Source organism: Lathamus discolor, chromosome 3, assembly GCF_037157495.1.
Source record: "Lathamus discolor isolate bLatDis1 chromosome 3, bLatDis1.hap1, whole genome shotgun sequence".
In the NCBI taxonomy this organism is placed as follows: Eukaryota; Metazoa; Chordata; class Aves; order Psittaciformes; family Psittacidae; genus Lathamus; species Lathamus discolor.
The window spans coordinates 99,160,050-99,181,710 of NC_088886.1; the positions used below are offsets into that span (position 1 = coordinate 99,160,050).

General features: G+C 35.8%; 1 protein-coding gene across 2 annotated transcripts in view; it reads left to right on the plus strand.

Annotated features, from left to right (window-relative positions):
• Positions 1-21,661, plus strand: part of NRG3 (neuregulin 3) — a 419,575-nt gene that overhangs the window by 155,989 nt on the left and 241,925 nt on the right. For both annotated transcript variants that reach the window (XM_065670778.1, XM_065670779.1), the window contains one exon: positions 9,707-9,836. In XM_065670778.1, coding sequence (XP_065526850.1) covers positions 9,707-9,836 — 130 coding nt within the window. The remainder of the gene's footprint in view (positions 1-9,706; positions 9,837-21,661) is intronic.

Sequence of the window (21,661 nt, forward strand, 5' to 3'; positions counted from 1 at the left end):
ACTGCATAGTACTATGCTTGCCTGCAATGATACTTCTGTTGTTCAAAATTGATTGTGGATGGAAGGTACAGTGCCCAGAAATAACCATAACGTCTAAATGTTCTGGCAGCTGGAATTGGTGGTGAGGTACAATGCTACCAGCAAATTGAAGTGCCATGCTTTTATACCATGGAAGTGAAATATGAGTTCTGCAGCTAATGGTAATCAAACCTCTGTGTCAGTCAATGCTTTTTTTTTTTTTTTTTTTTTTGTCTATATGTGCATGTACAATGTTATAATCTCTGCATATGTAATGAGTGAAGAATTATGAGAAAAGGAGTAGATGGTAGTGTGTTAGCATTTTAAGTCACGGCATAAATGCAGACTCTTAAGGCTTCAGTGCTCTGTGTGCTTATGGTCCTTAGGTCTCAGAAGGAACTAGCAGAAAAATGTAGAGAAGGGTGACAGTGATAACTTACTAGTTTTACTAGCTTGTTGCTGTTGAATGATCGAACTAAACTTCCTCTCTTAATGACTGTGGCAAGATACGGCTCTCACAGAGATTACTAAATGTGGTAGACAAAAGAGTTAGACCTCCTTTTGGTAGCTAGCTTTTGTATGGGCTTTCTGATACTTTATAATCTTCTTAGTAGCATTGTATAAAAGAGCTGTGCCCATGTTTTTCTTGCCTGGCAGTTAGCCATGCTTTAAACTACCTGCAATCTAGGAAGAAAATATATATTAACTTTTAATATAACATTAAAATTAATTAAACACACTGCAATGGGAAATGCATATTTTAACTTGTAATTGCATCTCATGAAACCTTCTAATCAAGCACTGAGTTGGTAAGATATGAGACCTATACTAACTTGGCAAGTATGCTAACAGATTATAAAACTTGTATTATAGAGCCCACTGGTTGTAGACAACATACTTCCAGGCACAACTTTACAGAGTGCCGTGGCTTGTGGAAACTGAAATGAACAACAGGAGCCCTGACTGAATATTGTTCATAGTGGCTGTGATCCCAAGAGAGATTTCAGAGTGCATTGTACTGTGTCTCTACAAAAACATCTGCTGTTACAGTTACATACTTCATGTTATCTCTTCCCTTTGTTCACAGTTAGCAAGACTTGACTTTATTGCACTAAGGCTGTGTATTCTGTAATAGTAAAAAGCCAAGCCAAGAAGTTTCAACAATTTTAAACTTCTTTTGTATCATCACAATAGTCTCAAGTGCAGTCAATTTAGCAGAAAAATCCATCTGAGTTATTAGGCAGTGACTTAGATTTGAATCACAGATATTGAATTAATTATTCTGTTGTGTTAAATCCAAGACAAGAGGGAATGCAGCTAACCCTGATTTGAATGTGAGTCAAAGGGTGAGGATTTATGAAATGCAAAAAGATAGTTTATATTAACCTGTGAAATATTACAAACTAGTCATATAGATGTTGTGATATTAGATATGACATTCTTGACATTGCTAGTCAAACTCAGACCTAACCCAGGTTTGTTGATTGAAGTCTAATTTCTGAAGCTGTAGTGGCACACAGGAGAACCTTATTATCTGGCTTCCTTACAAGAGTTCACTGACACTTTGCTATATTGAAGCACTGTGGATTTAAATATAAAGCTATACATAATTTATATGTATAGCTTTTTTCTGTTCTGGAAGACTGAATTAAAAGAATCAAGATGAGAAAATTAGATTTAAAAAATATGTATCATATAGGATATATGGGTTTCTTTATGAAAGGAAATGCTGAGGGTGATGTTAATGTTTCATAGTCTAGCTTTACATGTCCACACAACAAGAACGTCAAAATGATAAATGTTACAGCAAATAAATTTTAGATTGCATGCCTTGGAACTAGGCACAAGCTTAGGGTTAAAACTGCATTTCTTATTTCCTTCATTTGCATGCAACACATTATTTGTCCTATTTCAGTTCCTTTGAGAAAGAACATCACTCTTTAGCCAGATGAACTACTCATTGCTTCTTTGATATTTCTACATTGCAATGTGAACAGTTTCCCTTTGTTACTAGTAATAATTGTTTTGTTTCATTAGGTATCCATTTTTTAGCCTACAGTACTTTGTCAGTGACTATAAGAAGTTACTTATTAAATATTGAAAACACAGTACTGGGTACCTCCTGTGCAACTTTAAATTGTAAATGATTGAGAAGAACTATAATCATAGAAGGATAGAACAGCCTAGGCTGAAAGTGACCTCAAAAGGTCATTCAACCTTTCATGGAAATATGAGCCTAAATGAGATAATATAACAGCCTGTGCAGTTGTGTCTTGAAAAGCTCTAGTGCTGGGGACTTCAACCACATCTTTGGGGACGTTGTTCCAGTGATTGAAGTTTTTATTTTTAACTAAGAAATTTCCTTTTCTATACCAAGATGAAACCTCTTCTACTGTCCCGTTTGGCCCTTGTGTTGTCTTTGTGGCACCTTGTGAAGAGAGAGCCTCCATCCATCATCTTTGTAGCTGTGCTTTAAATACTGGAAAACTGATGAGTTCTACGCTAGTTTTCTCTTCTCCAGGGAGCAAAGACCCAGCTCCTTCAGTCCTTCCCCATAAAGTGGGTTCTGCAGCCCTTTTATCACCTTCATTGCCCTGCCTTGGATGTTCTCTTGCCTGTCCATGTCTTTTTTTGAATTGTGGGGAGAAGAACTGACCACAGTATTCCAAGTGGAGCCTGCCAAGCACAGAGCAGAGTGGCTGTTGATGTCTCTATCTCCTGTAGTAATATCCCTGAGGATGCAGCCCAGGATCTGATTTGCCTTTGTTGCTTCAGCAGTATGCCACTGAGTTCAGTTTGTTGTCCACCAGGACTCCCAGGTGCCTTTCAGCAAGGCTGCTCCCCAGCATTGTCTTTGTTGTAGAAGGGAATCAGGTTATTAGGCTCAATTTTCCTGATCCCGGGGACTTAAGTAAAACTAATGGGTCTATATTGTCCTGGACCCTCTTTAGGATCCTTCTTGTAGTCAGGTATGACAGTTACCTTCTTCTAGTGTTCAGGCACATGCACTGATCACCAGGACTTTTGAAAGATTATATAAAGCCTTGCAGGAGGTGCAGACGAGCCCTTTCTCCATGACTAGTGAGTCAACACTATTTCCTTATTCTCTATTTCCTCTTATATTTCCTTTTAGTTCCAAATACATCAGATTTTAAAGAGCAAAGTTCTGAAACTCTTCACTTTATCTTATTTAAAAGGAACTCAAACGAAATCCAGTTAAAGCAGCAGTCCTCCCTAGACAATGAGATTAGAATCCTCCTGAGATCACTTGAAGCTGAACATGAAAAATTAGGGAAAATTATTTTGATTTAAGGCAACATTATTGCTATTCTTGATAAATATTGATTAATCATTTCTCCAAATTAACATTTTCTTTAGTAGCCAGACATGTTTCATTACAAACTTTCCAAGGCATTCTACTCTTTTTGGTACACTTGGTTTTGTATGAACTTTTTTTTTTATTGCAGAGTGCTGGTGGTTGTAGACATCACAGATGTAGTGTGTTATGTTTGATTTCTTTTTAACATCTTCTAAGGTATGCAAGGTTTTGTTTGGAGGGTTTTTTTTGTGTGTTCTGTTTTTCTCCCCCTCTGTGGTTTTTTTTTTTTTCTTTTACTGCTTTTTTTTGTGCTTCAAAATCACTTAATTTAACTGTATTTCAATTTCTCCATCTGTTGGAGAGTATTTCCTAGAACTATTTCCACATTCCCAGGAAAGAGTCTCCTCTTGGTGCAATGGTGCCATCCAGTTTCAAGGGCTTTTTGTGACTGCAATGATGTCAGTATGCTGTGGAAGCAACGGCTAAGGGTCAAAGGAGAGAGAAGCTGGCTGGTGGTGGTGGGTGCACTTTTGGCACAATCTTGAGCATGCTGCTTTTTCACTGAATTCCTCTATGAATTTCTTTTGTATCAATTAATGAGAAGTTCTACTAAAGCACACTGAATACATGTCTGATTGGCAAAAGCACTCTGCACCTAGAGTGCCCATCAGAACTGTCATGACTCAATTTTCAAAATAACTCTTCACACTGAATGCTAAAACCTTTTAGAGTTCTAGTTACTCCTGTTTCTTTGGCTCCTAGACATTGAACTTCTGAAAAACCCTGGCCTTTTGTTCTCATGGGGCTCTCTCCTGAGCCATCTCCCAATTTTTCAGCTTTCACTGATTTCAGTTAGAGCTGGACAAGAGAATGCAGCCTCTGATGTGCAGTTCTGCATATATACGTGTCTTAATTTAATTGGTATTCAGGATTCAGTATTTAAGTTCTTACACGATCAGATAGTACATTCTGAAGTGATGCTAGCTTTATTGGCTAGTTGCATGATATCATCAGGTGGACTTCTTTTTGTACACTGTTTTTAGAAACGGTGGCTCCTTGGTTTGTTTAAGTTGTGAAAGCAGATACGTACTTTAATATGTAAGAGTTTTGCAACAAGCAAGCAGTTCTGTAATAGCACATGATATTTTGCTAGTAATGCACTAGTAGCTTGAAAATCTTTTAATATATTTTTTAATGACATAGATTAGTACTTGTATACTGTAATTACAAACAGATAAAAGCATCTAGGAAATGTGAACAACATTTACTTCTGGAAAAGGATAAGACTTTAAGATTTAATTTTGGCACTCACTGACAAGGGAATGTGTGCTGATTTTTTTTTTTGAGAGATGACTGTCTCATTTATTGTATGTTTCTGGAGCTTGAGCTGTTGTTTCTATGCAGTTGTTGATGTGATGCTGTCTTCTGGTGATAGGGGAGAAAACCAGTCTGTTCAAGGATGTGGCTGGTTGTACCCACAGAGAAATGTTTCATAGAAATGCACTTGAGTTAATATCACATTAGCTTTCTTACATAATCCTCTGAAATAAGTACAAAAGGAAAACGTTCGGACTGTAACTTACTGATAACAGTTCCAGCTACCCCCACAATCTGCCTTGGAAGACAGCTAGCGTGAATGATGATGTTTTGATGCCTCTGCTGCTTTAGCAGTTTGATACTGAACTATACTGATTTGTTCATTTAAATCTGAAGGATAATAGAAAAGCTCTATGTATTCCCATATCTATAGCACAATTTTGCTTTATCACAATGGAAACAAGCCTTTTAAAGGTTATTGGATTAAATAAAACTTAGTGTGACACAGAATGGCTAAGGGGTAGCTGCTTGAATAATCAGCTTTCAGAACTTGATTGCTAGTTATTTCAAAAGTCTCCCTGTAAATGCAATGAAATAGATTTCATATTTTCAATAAGATTTTGGGGTTTAATCTTAGATGAATGCATGGAAACACTTCAGGTAAGTTTAGAACAAATGTATAAATTAATAACAAGATAAAGCAAAGTCTAATTTGCTTGTTGAAACAGTCTATAAAGCTGGTAATATCCAATGGTAGTCAAAATATGTGTACTCTTAAAAAGTCTTCCAGTGTGTAAGCTCTGGTATTAATGTCCTGTTTCAAATATTCCTCCTTGATGTAATGTACTATGTAGTTGCCTTAGGTATGTTAATCAGTATATGTTACTATGGAGATACAAAATTTGGATGCCCCACCACTAGTGACTTCAAAAATGTTAAGGAGGGTCTTTTTGTCTCTTGTTCTCCTAGGTGTTAATTTTTTTTGCTCTCTCTATAGCAGTTAAGGCGGTCTATCTGTACAAAAATGATTCCAATGAAACACATGGATGATGAGTATAATTTTATTTGAGGTGTCTAAAACCAGAATGCTGTGAGACAGATGTGATGGGTGGGAATAGCTGCTGCTGCTGTAGTGTCTGAAACAACAGCTGCCACAAATGTGGATGTTTCTCAGGATATTTTAGATCTTCCATTATCTTTCTCCCTGCATTTGTCCTTTGAAATCACAGGTTTATTAATATCAGAGCATAGTACTGGAAGCAATGAATCTGGTAGCCTTGAAGTAAGTATTTATAGTATCCTTATCATGCCTTGAAGATCACTCAATAAATTAGCTATAGTGAGCCATCCTGTGCTGATATAAACATGATGAAATGGAGTAATGAGACAAGAGTACAAAGTCACTAACTCTTCTTTAGATCAGGCTTTAGACCCTAACAAACTAAAATAATATCTGAAAACTTCCTACTGATTTTTTTTTCAATATTCCCAAACAGTGGTGCTTAATTTTTATGTTTTTTAACCAGTTCTATGCTTCTAAATACAAAATCTTGAAGCCTTTGAAATGTGTACTGAATTCTTGTTTATTTGATTAAACAGTAATATCAGACTTGGCAATGGAATATCCATTTTTAGAGCTCGTCATGCATAAAGCTTTGCTGATAAAGCGAGACCAGAAAAATAGAGCAAAAGTGCCTAGAAATTCCTTATTCCTATTTAGTGGGAAAGATTCCAGCAGAAATCAATAGCACCTGCTGCTTTTGCATGAAACACCTTGGCACTTTGCAGTTAAAAAAAAAAGCAAACATGAAAAAAGAAGACATTATGGGAATATGGATTATTGTTATTTATGGACTGAAGTCAAGGACATCTGAATTCTTAAGATAAGTTTCCGTAAATATTTGGATCTGTTACCTATGCTCAAAGACTAGAAAGAAATTAAGGGGCTGTACTATTTTGTGAATGCCTAGGTTATATTAATTATTTAAAAAAATCCAACTTCACAGTGGAATGAATAATGGGTACTTATCAGGTTTGTGAAGCTATAAAAGATGACTTCACAAAAAGAAGTTGTAGAATTGTCTAATGGCTTGGGTTGGAAGAGACTTTAAAGATCATCTAGTTCCAGCTCCCTTTCCATGGGCAGGGACACCTTCCACTCGACCAGGTTGCTCAAAAATCTAAGTCAATTCAATGTTTGGTTAGGAGTTAAAAAAAACCCCTACCAAAATAACCCCAAAAACTTGGGGGGGGGGGGGGGGGGAAGGAGTGAAAATAAGACAAAAAGATTTCTTATTTCTTAGAAAAAGAATCAGGAAAATTATATAGTGTCTAAAGTGTTTTCTGTTGTTTTGTTTTTTCTATAGTTCTGCTTAGAACAAGGTTTTAGTTGTTTGGTGTGATGGTTTTTTGGTATGGTTTGTTTCTTTGGTATGTTTTTTTTGGGCGGGGGGGTGGTTGGTTTTTGGTTTTGCTTTCGTTTTTTTTTCCTCCCCCAATATTTAATGAAGCTGTAACAGTTTGTTTCATCATGAGTACAGCATGAAATTAAAGCAGGATTGTTACCTTTCAGGAAAATCACATATTCTGTATGTGTGTATATCTAGCAGAAAATACCAAACAGCTCTAGGGATATCTAAGGTATCAATTGGTAACACAGCTTTTGAGATTTTGAATGTTAGTGAATGACCTTTGTAGCTAAGGCATCTGATCTTTGAAGACCAGAGGTCAGCTGTATGTAGACAGAGGATTCCATGTGCTTCCATGGACAGAAAGGCTATAATTGAAAACTGACTCTTAATGAGACAATATTTATTTTAAAAGGAAAAAAAAACCCCAACCAAATTATTGTGTACTTTTCAATGTAACGTGTTTCCAAGGCTGTCCTAAGAAGCTGTCAGCATTGTTACCTACAACTGTTGTGCTTTATTTGGAAGGCTGACTTCCTGCAATGGCTGACCACAGTTTGTTAACAATTTATATCAGCAGAGAAGTTCCATCACTTGCGTAATTTCAATTGCTCAAATTAAGCCACGCTGTAGCTGTATGTTCAGTGGCACTTTTGCTAGTATAAAATGTCATGTCTGCTCTGACACTGCTGAATCAGCAAAAGTTTCTGCAGTGGACTTGATTGAATCTTGGATAATAATGAAGAGAGAAATGAATAAGATAGAACAAAACCTCTGAAAAATGTATTTAATCAAAAACTGTAAAATGCTGACCTTGAAAAGGTATTTTTGAGTTAATTGTCGCAGAAGTATCATGCACTTCAAACACTGTGATAATTTAGTATGTCATTACCTCAAAGACAAGCTTTTTGATACTGTGTGTCTCCTTGGTTTTGCTCTTCTCCTTTGGGGATATCTCAGATTACTTTGGTCTATGTAATTCAACTACCTTCATAAAAGTATTTGCACAGATTGTTTCTTCAGAGCAGGCTGACAAATGTAAATGTTCTGTTCTCTAAAGCCATATCAAGTTGAGTTACTACTCATCAAACAGTTTTAGTTACCTTGCGTAATTTTCACAAGTGCTTTTATATAACATTATCTTCAGTTTTTCATATTTAAAGGGGATAGAAATGTTGTTTATATTTTTTTCCTAATCAAATTCTAAATGGTCATTTAAATGCTTCTGTATAAAATTGATCTTAAAAGGTAACTGGGCTGCCTTTTTTCTACCTAAAGATATTTCTGTTACATAAAATCTGATCATTCTTGAAATGTCAACAGTGATGTGCTACTCACTGTTTGCATTTACAAACATCTTGTATTGTTTCCAAAATTCAATTTAAAACATTTACTTTTGCTTGCAGTCATTAAAAACCTAGTAGTTTTCAGATAGCCTGTACCTTTTTTGTAAGTGCTGCTGTCAGTGAAAATGGCAGGTCCTTGCATTACAAATTTGCAAAGGCATTTTAAGGGAGACTTGTTGGGAGTTTATTCCTATCTGACATCAAGTTATGAGCGAAAAGCAAGCTAATGTGTTTTTTGCAAAATTCCATGTGCATCGAGCACAGCTTCATTCCGTTGGGAGAAGGTAACACAATAATTTGTGATTGTATGGTATATAATGAAGTGTTGTCTTACAATTTTAATATATATTAGCATATTATATCCTGGCCCTTATCCGTTCAGAATGAGTAGGAATTTAAACTTTGAGAATTAAGATTGTATATGAAGATCAAACCATGGCTCTGTAGAAATTGTTGGCTACTTTGAAAATCACACTTCAATATTAAAATCCTTGTCTTAGGGAATAAAATTAAAATATCTTTACGTCAAATATCTTCCTCTGAAAATCTCACTACAATTGTGAGTGCAGGTGAATTCAAAAGGTTCAAGAGATCTATTAGAAGCCAGGAATTATAGTTCACCCTGACATACTGTCAGCCTGTTCCAAATCTTGGTATCTGTCTACATACTCCAAAGTTACAGCCAACAGTCCGCACTGTAATTGGTTTTTTGAACTGTGATGAGGGTGTGTTCAGGTGGTGTACCTGAAATGACACAATCTAGATTGCATTGCTTGTGTTCTGGGACAGATTTTGTGTCTAGTAGTTCAAGTTAGCATTGTTCTTAGGCTTTTTGCTTTATCTTTTCTTTCATTGTTGCAGAGCTTATGGTTCAGGGTTTTCTTAGGTTGTTACTACGTTAACTACGCTTGCTCAATTTTTTTAATGAAATTGTACATTTTGTATAAAACTATATTTTGGTGTATTAATATGAAAATATTTTTCTGGTTAAAGAATACAAAATAGACATGTTTACATTTTGGAAGGTATACTTTGGAAGTAGTTGAAATTATACTCGACTTTGCTGCAGTCTGGAATATTTCCAAATATAAGATTCACAAAGGCAATCTTATAAGAGCTCAGTTGCATATGATATGCAGTCACACTGAAGTTTGCACTGTGCTTTTGGTTTCTGTTATTTAGTCTGTCTTGATTAATTGTTGTACTGAGACCCATTTGGTCTAATTTATTTAACATATAGTTTAAGAACATCCAAGATTTATTCTTACAGCATTTCTTTTTTCCTGTTCTCTCCATAGATACTACAACGTATTCCACTGAGCGATCTGAGCACTTTAAGCCATGCAAAGACAAGGATCTTGCATATTGTCTCAATGAAGGAGAATGCTTTGTGATTGAAACCCTAACAGGATCACATAAACACTGCCGGTAAGTCCTTTAAGAAGTTGCAAAACAAGTCCTTTGTCCAAGTGAGACAGCATTAAAAGTTCAGACTTAGAATGTGAAAAAGCAATGGGGTTTGCTTCCAATTTGCTTCTATCCCCCACAGTTGATGGGGTTTGTTACTAGTATTTAATAATTCTAAATAGAAATATGGAGATACAAAAAGCCACATTTTGGTTACTTTTATAGATAAGAAGAATCTTCAGTATTCTGTTTTTTAATTATATAAACAAGTCAGGATTAATGTTTTGGTTTATACATTTTTAAATCTTATATTCCTCTACATACCAGAAGTGTCCCTTTATTTTGAGTAGAGCTTTGACAGTAGCTGTGTGCACCTTTAATTAAGAGAGGAATTGTTCAGTTAGTAGTTTTAAGAATTAGGATTTCCTAAGTTCTAATAACTGAAAGATAAAGAAGGCTGTAATGGGCTTCTGAACCTGCTACACAGGTGCTGAACAGTTATGCTCCTGAACTTCCGTTAATGTCTGTGACTATCTTGAACATATTTAAAGGAATATTAGAAAACCATATCACTACATATAGTTATGCTAGATGTAGTGGCCAGTATAAGGGAGTGATATACAGAAGGAATACTGTAACATCTTCCTAATGACAAGAATGAAATTAAGTCTGAACAATTCAAACAGTCTTAAATAGAAGCAGTCCAAAGTGAAAACCTGTACTTGTGATGTTGTAATTTACTCCCAGGATACTGTATTTGGCATATAGAATGTGTATCCAAGATGCTTATATGCCCAAATTCTAAACTGAGCATCTAAATATGTAGGTATCTCTAATATAAATGATAAAAAAACCATAAGGCACTCGTAAGCTTTCTTGAATGATTTGTGACTTAAGCTGCTAAATCCCACTGAAAGTAGGAAAAAAGTCACAAAATCTTATGTGCTTTGTTTGAAAGTGAAAATTTATGGATTTAAAGATTGATGAAAGTCTGCTTATCATCAACAGAATATTTCTGAGATTTTTTTTTTTAAGGCTATGCTGGTAATTTTTCTCATTCAGAATGGTCATGCTTCCATGACCATTAATTTCTTCTCTTTATTTTATGTTTTTATATGGCATCCTTATTAAACTGAGTCATTAGTCATGGAAAAAATTATGACTTTTTCAACTTCCATCCTAAAATGTTACAGGTATTTTTTCTCTCAAAATCGGTGTGTGATTTTCAGTTTTAGAAGTCTCATGAGCTGTTAACAAAGGAATTAAATCACTCATTTAAGCATTTTCCATTGTCAGAATCTTAAAACTGGACAAAATGATACTAATACCAGGGAGAATTTGATATGTATGATAGATTTTACTTACATTCCTGAATTTAATAGCTAATTTATTTGAACACACCACTTTAGTAAACTGTATGGATTGAATTTTTAAATATATGCAGGAGTATATCTCATAATAGAGCTGTCTTTGGTTGGTTATTTGGTTTTGCTACTGTCAAGATCTTTCCTGTTGTCTGCCTTTGTCAAATTCTTATTTGCTGTGATTCTAATGCTTCAGTCTGGCTAACGGTTTGAAGCTTTTCCCCTTAACTAAACAAACCAGAGTACCGAGTTTTCATTGTTTCCAGCACAGGGAAATATTTTCCTAGGTTCTTTTGTGTTTATTCTTCCACAGGGAAATAGGGGTATCATTGCTAGCTCCTATGTGTAAAAGATTTGCATTGGTTGTATATGTTTCAGGCATTGACATGTTCTATGGGAATTAAACATCTGCTTATTTCAGGGTTACTTTGAAGAGCACAACACGAAAAGACATGTATAAGGCAATAAAAATTCATATAGCAAGAGAAGACGCATTTTAAAATTTAAAAGGTGATTAAGCTAGTTATAATGCTTTGTTTAATTCTGTAAGGACCTTCAGTGCAGCAAGCAGCAGCTTGTTCAGAATTGCTTTTATGATACTGATGTGTATGTCATGAACAATGAGAAACATTTTAATTTGACCTTCAAATTCTTTATCTCTCTACCTTGGTAACAGCCTGTATGTCTCTTTGTCAGGGCCAGTGCTGTAGTGAGTCAGATGCAGGTGTTTTTCTATCTGTCTGTAGCCTAGAACCATTCTCTGAAATAGCAGCTAGAATATACATATATAGGAAAATACAGTATTGCTGTACTGTATTTGTCCTCTAACTAGAGGATTAAAAAAAAGGTAACTTTCCTTGGGAACGGAAGGGTTACGGAATTCCCATGGCAATTAAAAGAGTCATTTGAATACAGATATGAAAACTAAAGAGAGTGAATTGATACTTTGTTCTTAGAGTTAAGCTGCATTGTGTATTTTCATTGGGAGTTGGATTTTACATCTGTTCTGGGAACAGAGTACCCATTTGCTGAAATAGGAATTTGCTATGTGAAACAGCTGCAGATAGAAGACCTTGATGTAGCAAAAAACTTTCACCCCACTTTGTTAGGTTTAAGGAACATTAGGAGATGATATATTGAGGCAGTTGTGCAGTTGTTACCAACCCAAACACAGCAACCCTCCCCCCCAAAAAAAGAAAAACCAAAACAAACAGAAACCAACCAGACAACCCAGAAACCAAACAAAAGAAGAGATTTGGTAGCCATTAATAAATACTTGAGTTACATTGTGGACTTCTTCTGTATTCTCATGAACCATACTGTCCGTGTAAACAGTTTCAACTGGCATTTCAGGCACCTTTCAGGGGTGACAAAATTCCTCATATTCAACAATAGGAGGAGATAACTCCAGCAGTTAGTAATGACATTGGCAGCTGGATGCCGTAGAACACTGCAGTTATAAAGCTTTATAACTTTCTCCTGTTTTTTGAGATACATGCTTTAGCTAGTAGAAAACTGTAATCATGGAGAGTGGGATGAGCTAGCACCATTGGTAAAGGGCAAGAGGGGGGCTGTGTTGTAGGAGACTACTACAAATACAGTATATGAGGAGTTCTGAAATAGCCCCGCTTGTGCATCTTCTGTTCTTATCCACCTACAGAGGTGTCCTGAAGTCATGAGATTTTTTTTTTTTTTTTTTTTTTTTTTTTTTAGCTTAGCAACTGGGGTTAAAAAATAAAGGAATGGTTTTAGTTTCAAATTCTGTAATCCCACTTTCATTTGAACTTTTACATTTTACTCACTCTGTCTTGGTGAAAACTTGCCTGGGGATGTAAAGTGGCAGAGTTCACCCACATGGTTAAGTAACAAACAAGATACGCTGACTGTTTTTTGTGCTATTTTAAAGGTGTGATTTCAGTATTTATTTTGTGAATGGTTTAACACGAGCTTGTTTTAAGGATAGGGTAGGTCAGCAGTAGGGAAACTTCATATTTAGCTTCTCCATATGCTGATTTTTATTTTTTTTTTCCCTGTTGCCTTCTTGAGAATTTAAGCTGAATAGTAAGGGTGCTTTTATTTGTTATTTACAGAAAACAAATGAAGCACACTGTGAACACTGATGCATCAGTGTTGAATGGGTTATTACATGATGCAGGCTTTAAAAAAAGATGTTTAGTTTTTATCTGTACAATTTAATTTCAAAGACCGTATCTCAAGTGACTCTGGGTTTTGTTGGTTCGTTTTGGGGTTTTTTTTTGGAGGCATGAATCCTTTTTATTTTTAATTTTTTTCCCCTCCTTCTTAGACCCTTCATTTTCTTCTTATTACCCATTTAGGACTGGAGAACAGTAGATGAATGGCGAAAGTTTGAGGGGAAAAAAGGATTGCACTGTAAATTTCTTTCCTGAAAGAAGCCATTGAAACTATTGTGTATGCACTGGAAATTTTGGTGTTGGCAGTGAACTACAATGTACTGTATAGATCTGAGTATGTTGGATGAGATACTCGTAGAATCATAGAATGGTTAGGGTTGGAAAGGACCTTAAGGTTACCTAGTTCCAACCCCCTGTCATGGGCAGGGAGCCCTCACACCAGACCATGTCACCCAAGGCTCTGCCCGGTCTGGCCTTGAACACTGCTGGGGATGGAACATTTACCACTTCTTTGTGCAACCTGTTCCAGTGCCTCACCTCTTGCACAGTAAAGAACTTCTTCCTTACATCTAACCTGAACCTGCCATGTTTAAATCCATTACCCCAGGTCCTATCACTGTAGTCCCCAATGAAGAGTCCCTCTCTTGACACCCTTGTAGGCCCCCTTCGGAAACTGGAAGGCTGCTATGAGGTCTCCACGCAGCCTTCTCTTCTCCAGGCTGAACAGCCCCAACTTTCTTGGCCTATCTTCATATGGGAGGTGCTCCAGTGCCCTGATCATCCTTGTGATCCTTCTCTGGACTTGTTCCGGCAGTTCCATGTCCCGTTTATGTTGAGAACACCAGAACTGCACACAATACTCCAAGTGAGCTCTTACGAGAGCAGAGTTGAGGGGCAGGATCATCTCCTTCGACCTGCTGGTCACACTCCTTTTGATGCAGCCCAGGATGGGGTTGGCTTTCTGGGCTGCGAGAGCACACTGAAGCTGATTTATGTATGTTTTTCATCAAGCACCTGCCCCCGGCAAGTCCTTGTCTGGGTGTTGTGCGGGACAGTGTCAAACACTTTGCACAAATCCAGGTAGACAATGTTAACTGCTCTGCCCCTGTCCATCAGTTGTATAGCCCCATCAAAGAAGGCTGCCAGATTGGTCAGTCATGATTTGCCCTTATTGAAGCCATATTGGCTGTCACCAACCACCTCATTGTTTTTCATGGTTTCCAAGTGAATATGTTCCATGATCCTGCCAGGCACAGAGATGAGACTGACTGGTCTCCAAGTCTAACACTTTCCCCTTCTTGAAAATAGGGGTTATATTTCTTTTTTTCCAGTTGTCAGGAACTTCATCTGAATGCCATGATTTTTCAAATACAATGGATAGTGGCTTAGCAACTTCATCCCTCAAGACCCATGGATGGATTTCCATCCATGGATGGATTTGGTACCTGACTTGTGCACATTCAGGTTCCTTAGATGATTTTAAACCTAATCCTCTCCTACAGTGGGCCTAAGGTCTTCATTCTCCCAGTTTTTGCACTTTTCTTCCAATACTTTCATCCTTTGTTCCTGTCCTTGATCTCTCCTTCACTAAGTAAGCAGTATAAAACCAGAATAAGTTTTCTAACAACAGAGAATGAAACAATAAACTCAGAAATACAGAGCAGGCAAAAGATTCCCAGTTTAACCAAATTGCAGCAGGCTGTACATATTCATCCAAAGAGTACTACTGTGGTTATTATCCTAGAGATTTTTGATTTCATAGGACAATCTAGTTTTGATGCATCAGTCTTGTTATGATAAATTTTTAACTTGTTGATCTTGCTCATTTTTATGCATAAAAGATTCCATTTTCATAAATAGTTGACAAAAAATATACCCTCATTGCTCAGCTTTGTGTAAAATCTGTCATGAGACTAGAAGGATTTAATTCTACTTTTATTGAAATCCAATTTGGATTAATGTTTATCTACTGTCAGGTTTTATTGTGAGTCTTTTGCATAGGAGTACCTTGAATCTAAGCATCTCTGCTGTCAGTAAGAGCAGGAAAAAGAGGTCAAAACCAAATTGGACTATAGCATAGCTCTAAGCATGGCATATGAAATGTGCACTTAATTGTAAATTAGAAATCTAAAAGAGGAGGATATAATTGCTCTGGTTTAGTTACATGGCTTGTTACCTAGGCTTTTGCAGTCTAGGTGTTTTAAAATACCAGCTACTCCATTTTGTGTGTTCCCCCCAATCTTGTATTACAGTGACACTTTTCCAGAATGCTTCCGACAAGGGAATAAAGCAAACCTGGGAAATTATTAAATATTGAATACAATTTAATAATAAAACATTTCATTGATGCCACATTATTACAAGGTTAGTTTCAATAAAAATAATCCCTTGCATTAAGCTGACAACATAACATGCAGCTAGAAAGAATTTAAAGGAGAAAGAAAGCTGTGCTTAAAATCTAGGATATGTTCCATGTCAAGGGCAATCAACAGACCTCCTGTTGTGAAAATTATTGGCTTATGAGCATAGCTGTAGCACATATCTGGACTATATTTGCATAGTTGCACACGTTAGCTGGAAATGTTTCCATTTTTACTTTCATGTTTTCTTTAGAAAAGCAGAGGTGAACTTGAAATACCATATTAGGTAGCTCCAAGCTGTTGTTAAGCAACTATATTTTAATTTAGATACCACATTGCATTATTATTACATCACCTTTCAAAACTCGTGGTTGCCTTCAGCAGTGTGGTTGTTTCTGTTAGCTCAAATGGAATAACCTGTCTGCCCTAAAGCATTGTGACTGTGATACTTTTCAAAACTCAGGCCTGTAGGAAGTCAGGAAGCAGAAATCCTGGCCATGAAGTCTGTCGCACAGACTGCACATCCCAGGGTAGAATATGCTCAGCTATGCTCCTATACTCATATACTCCAGATGGAACTAATGAACAACAAATAACAGCCTTTCTTTCTTTATGCAATATTAATAACAAATCTGCAATTGGACTGCTTTTCCAATTTTTTTATTGGTAAACCTCAGGCTTTACTTGACTAGTTTTTGATTTTTTTTTTTTCTTCATACAACCACCCCCCACACACACCCCTCCAAAAAAAACAAATATGCCCCAAACCCAAACTAGTTCTGCGTTCTCTTTCAAGCTCCTGCTTCTTTAAATATTAGGAATAGGTTGCATGACTTACACACTTGGTGTATCCTTTTAAATCTTTTGAGATATGAACCATGAAGCAAAATGGTTTCTAAACCTTAAAACGAAATGGTATAAAGCCCAAGCTATCCATAAGGCTTGTACTTATTACCTAGGTATCATCACTTTTTTTGGTATTACCTAGTGTTACATAATTTTTACTCTTTGGTCTGAAATGGCATGTAATTGACACTTAAGGTTTGAGCTCAATTAATTAGAATCAGTTGATCAGAATAAAAACTGAAATATTTTGTCCAACTACTAAACTTCACCTACATAAACCCAGTATTTCTCAGTTATCCCTACTTGTTTTCTAGTAGTCCTCTAAAATTAAAAACCTTCAAGTCTGATATAACAATTCAATGAATAACAAATATGTTTCAAATTTAAAGACTGAGCCTTTAACATCCTTCCCTAGCAAAATAGTGCAAGAACATATTATGTGATACGCACACTAAACACAGCTGTATTCAGTTAACACCTGATTCATGCTTTCATAATTTAACATTCAGAAGATGGAGACACTTGAGAAAGCTTCTTTTCAAAGTACTTTAATGATTGATTAATTTTCACAGTCTCAACACTCCATTTTACTGTGGTTTTTATTTACAGATTTTCCCCCAGATTATTGCATTTAGGAGATGCTTACCTTCTTCAGTCTTATGTGACTTCTGTGGTAGAAAATAACTTTAAGCTTGAAAAATATCTATATATGCAAATTGAAAGTCATATGAAGTTCAGTTTCAGATATTTTCAAAACTGAGTTTTTCAGTGCAGCAATTTAACAGTCTATATTTCAAACATCATAATGGATGTTTCCCTGGATGTGTTTACAAAAATTCACCCTTTACCATAAAGCATAAATTAATTTCATGGTAAAAAGAAATAAGAATAAAATAAAACTTTATATTTAGTCATCGTTTTAGGTTTCTATTGAGGTGCTGTGGTGCATGTTTTCATGGTATTTCAGGTTTCTGCTGAGCACCTAAAACAGGCCAGATTTTCTAATAATTTCCCTTTGAAAAACCTTGATTACTAAACAGTATAATTTGCTGGTTCAATTTCTGCCCTTTGAAGTCAGGAAATTTACAGTTCTGCAGGAGTGTAATATAACATTCAGGCTATGATGAAGATGCGCTTCAGTCAGAGCAATAAGGTTAAAGCCACAGTACCATACACATAAAAGAAGAAATAAAAGAGAATTTGCATAGCTATGCATCCAGAGTTAATGTTGAAGCTGAAGAGAATGAATATGTTTTAAGCTTATGTCAGTATAGAGGACCGAAAATCTGTGGAATTCATTTCTCTTTCACAGAGTAAGAAAAGACTAGTGTAAATCCTTTTTCAGTTAACAAAGATTGGGACAACATAGTTACAGGCTTAGGGCATCCCCCTGCTTTTGTTTGTTTGTTTTGCTTTGGTTTATTTTTCTTTAAGTCACATATTTGTAATTCACAGATAATAGCTGTCAAATCCAACAGTGTTAATTCTTTCATTTATGTGCATACACAGTTATCTTGCAAAAAGAAGTATAATTTCTTAGAACAACCAGTAATGTGACTGAAACAAAAATATTTCTGGAAGCTTGAAGTAAACTCATTTATTTCTGGTAAACTGAAGAGAAAGGGACCTAATTCACCTTGCTTTGCATTTGGCAAGATCCCTTCAGTTGGCTGAAGCAAGAGATTGGCTATAACCTGGATTTTCAATAGAGAGAAGTAAGGAAGGTAGTTGCCAGCTCAGCAGCTAAGATAGCTTTTTCTTGAAGCAGCTAATAATTCTTGGATTTCTTGATTTGGCACCTAAACAGGAGATCAGGAAGCAGTGCTATCCTAGCATTTATTCTCATGTTTTACTAGCAAGAATACTTAAAGCTGGTGGAATCTTGAATTTTTATCACCACCTTTTCTGAGCCTACACATCTTTTGAAGCTGTCTTGTCATAATAGGTTAGCAAGGCATCTTGATTGTAAAACACATCTCCACTGGAAGAGATGACTCAAATCTGTTCTATATAAAATACAAAATTCCATGAAGAAAGTTTATTTGTTCGTGGGAGAAACTGCCTCCTGTTTCCTAATTCTAAAGCAAAATAAAGTGACCTATAGAAAGCTATTACTCAGTACATGCTGTCTGAAACTAAATACAAGATAAATGCAAGGTATATTCTGAAAATCATAAAAATAAAAAATGGCAAAGTCCTTTCTCTGAAGAGGAATATTCCATCAACTGATAAGAATTTAGTGTCCACCCCCCCAACCCTTGCTTTCCAAAACCTGTGAGTGAAAAAAAGATTGGATAGCTTTTGTAGTATGCACAAAGTATTTGCAGGAGAGAAAGCCTTAAAAAGTATGGGTGCAGATTTCAAATGCATATATTGCATCTGTCTTGAAGCTAGCATATGCAAATATTCTGTCATCAAGCTCTGCTTTTAAATTAACTTGGAAATGAGTTAGAGTTTCTGTTGTTGTTGTTCTTACCTCCCTTAGGCAAGAAGGAATTTGTTAAGTGCGTAATGCAGGCATCTGAAATATCTCATTTAAATTCTCATCCTTAAGTACACTGAAAGCAATAGCATTTCCAATCTAATCCTATCTGCAGATATTCTCCCAGAAGGTCTGCTGGAAAAATCTTGCTAGGGAAAGAAATAAACTCTGGACAATTGAGTTATTTAAATAGAAACAAATGCCAGCTTTATCAAAATGCTAACTATCAAAACTTTAATCCGCTAGTACTCTAGGTTAATCTAAATGAGAAGACCAAACCAACCCTCCTGTTTCCTTCACTCACTCTGCAAAGTACTTCCTAGTACCTTGAATAGGAAGAGGGCAAGTGAGGCAAAAGTATGTGAATTCTGTACTGTTATTGAAACTGAAGTACCTAAGATAAGACAGGCAGGTAAGCTGTATCCATTAATGTAGTGTTTAGGAGTGTGTGGGTTGCTTAAATCTGAAACAAGCTTCTTGAAGTTAGTCCAGTGCAGAGAGATGAACTCTTTAAGCAACCTGCCAACAGGATTTCTGAGAAGTAGATTTATATAAAGTGTATTCAGAGATATCTCCAGAAGGTTGTAATGAAAGATCTTTTGGGCTTTATTTGTGCCTTAGCACCTACTACATTAGACAGCAAACTGCATTTTTTACAAGAATTAGGCTGTTGAAGATGGCTACTGTCAGAAGCCTAGAGTAATAACCTGACTCGTGCTTGAATCATCATACAAATTTGAGGGCAAACTCCAGGCTGCTTAAGATGGGCATGGTATCTTGTTAATTGTATTATTAAAATAGAAAGGGTATATCAAAAAAGGAATGAGAAAGTCAGAGGTTATCTCTGGAATTATTTCTGAAGAGCAAGTTTCTGCTATAAATGACTAAGGCCATATAAAAAGTAAGTTAAACAGCAGAAAATTGTCTTCTGAAAATTTGCCTGTTTTGCAGTCTGGATTGTTATGGTGAACATCATAGAGATTATTATCAGTCAACAGGTTTATGATGTCATTTAGATGCACAGTTATGACTGAAAAAAGTGAGATCTGAAAGGATTATAGTTTTGGAAGATTTATACAGGGATACTATGCCTGTAAATCAGAAAGAAAGTTAATTGTTTGGGTTTGGGTTTTTTTTTTTTGTGGTTTTTTGTTTGTTTTGTTTTTTTGGTTTTTGGCTTCTTATTATTTTTTTCTCCACTTAAATCTTTATATTACTCAAGCAAGTTCAATACACAGTAGCCAATTTAGAGGCAAAAAACCATTAGGATCATCTTCAGGGACTTTTCAATTAGTTATCTATTAGATAAGGGTAGAACATGGTTCAAGTGATATTTATGTATTTATGTGTTTTAATATATTCAGAATACATACAAAATATATAATGTGTATATTTATGTATTTCCAGTGCCTTGCTAGGCATTCTGGTCACTTCTAAAAGTTAAACATTCATAGCTTGTCTTACATGTGCATAATTACGTCCTAGACTGATTTGAATAGGAATGCTAGAGTTGAATGAGATTTGAATCTTCTGTTCTGTGCTATATTAGAATATCTTCTGAATAATTAATTTAAACAAACTTATAAGTATTACAACTGTTTATGCTTTTCTTTCACTTCACGGTTCTCCTAAGTCTTGTCAATCTCAGTAACAAGGGATTTGTGCTTATTTGGGTGTATGTAGCCCTCCATTCTTCCCTCTTTTCTTTGTGTTCCTAATTTCATGCATAAAGAAGCAACTTAAAGAACAGCAGCTAGCATAATTAGACTTAAAATGATCACCTGTCATCTCTTGCTGCCTTATTCCCTGAAAATCAGAAGTTTTATATTAGTTGTCCAACATGAAGGCAAAGGAAAAAAATTACTAGTAGCAGTATTAAGGGTGTGGGGGCTTAGAGTAAATTTATCTCAGAAATTTTTCACTTTGAATTGCAGAAAACAGAAGAAAGCTCCAGAGGTTTCATATGCTTTTAATTATGCTAAATATTTTGTTCTTGCTTTGCAGGATGGAATCAGTTAGATGATTTTAAAATATGTAGCCTTTTTCAATTTCTCTACAGGTTCCTCTCCCTTCTTTTTTTTTTTTTGTTGGTTTTGGTTTTTTGTTTGGTTTGGTTTGTGTGTTTATTTTGTTTGTTTTTTCCCTTCAAATTAAAAAGATGGTCTTTACAATGTACATTTGTTAGGTCTTTTTTAGACTTATTTTTAGTTATTACCATTAATGGGAATTTTCTTCTCTTTAATGTTTTGTTATCTTTGGTCAGTGTCTGATAGAATCATAGAAAAGTGGGCTCATGAAGGATCTGAGGATGTCATTCATGGTCACGCAAAGCCAGACAAACTTCTGACAGATGTTTGTCTTAGTCCGAAAGACCTCTCTTACTAGACATTTTGTAATGTTCCCAGGCAATATATTTGAGTGATCTTTTGTCCATTGGAAGGATTTTTTCTGAGGTCCAGTTTAATGCATTTTTAGCAGAAGTTCAAGCTGTTCACTGTGGAAACATTACCACTTTCTTTGTAACTTCTTTCTACAGCTTATTTAAATTTATTGTTTTCTCCCCACTATATGCCTTCTGGAGGCTAACTTCTCCAGTCTTACCTAAAACTGACGCTTTTCAGATCTTGAATTCTGGATTTAC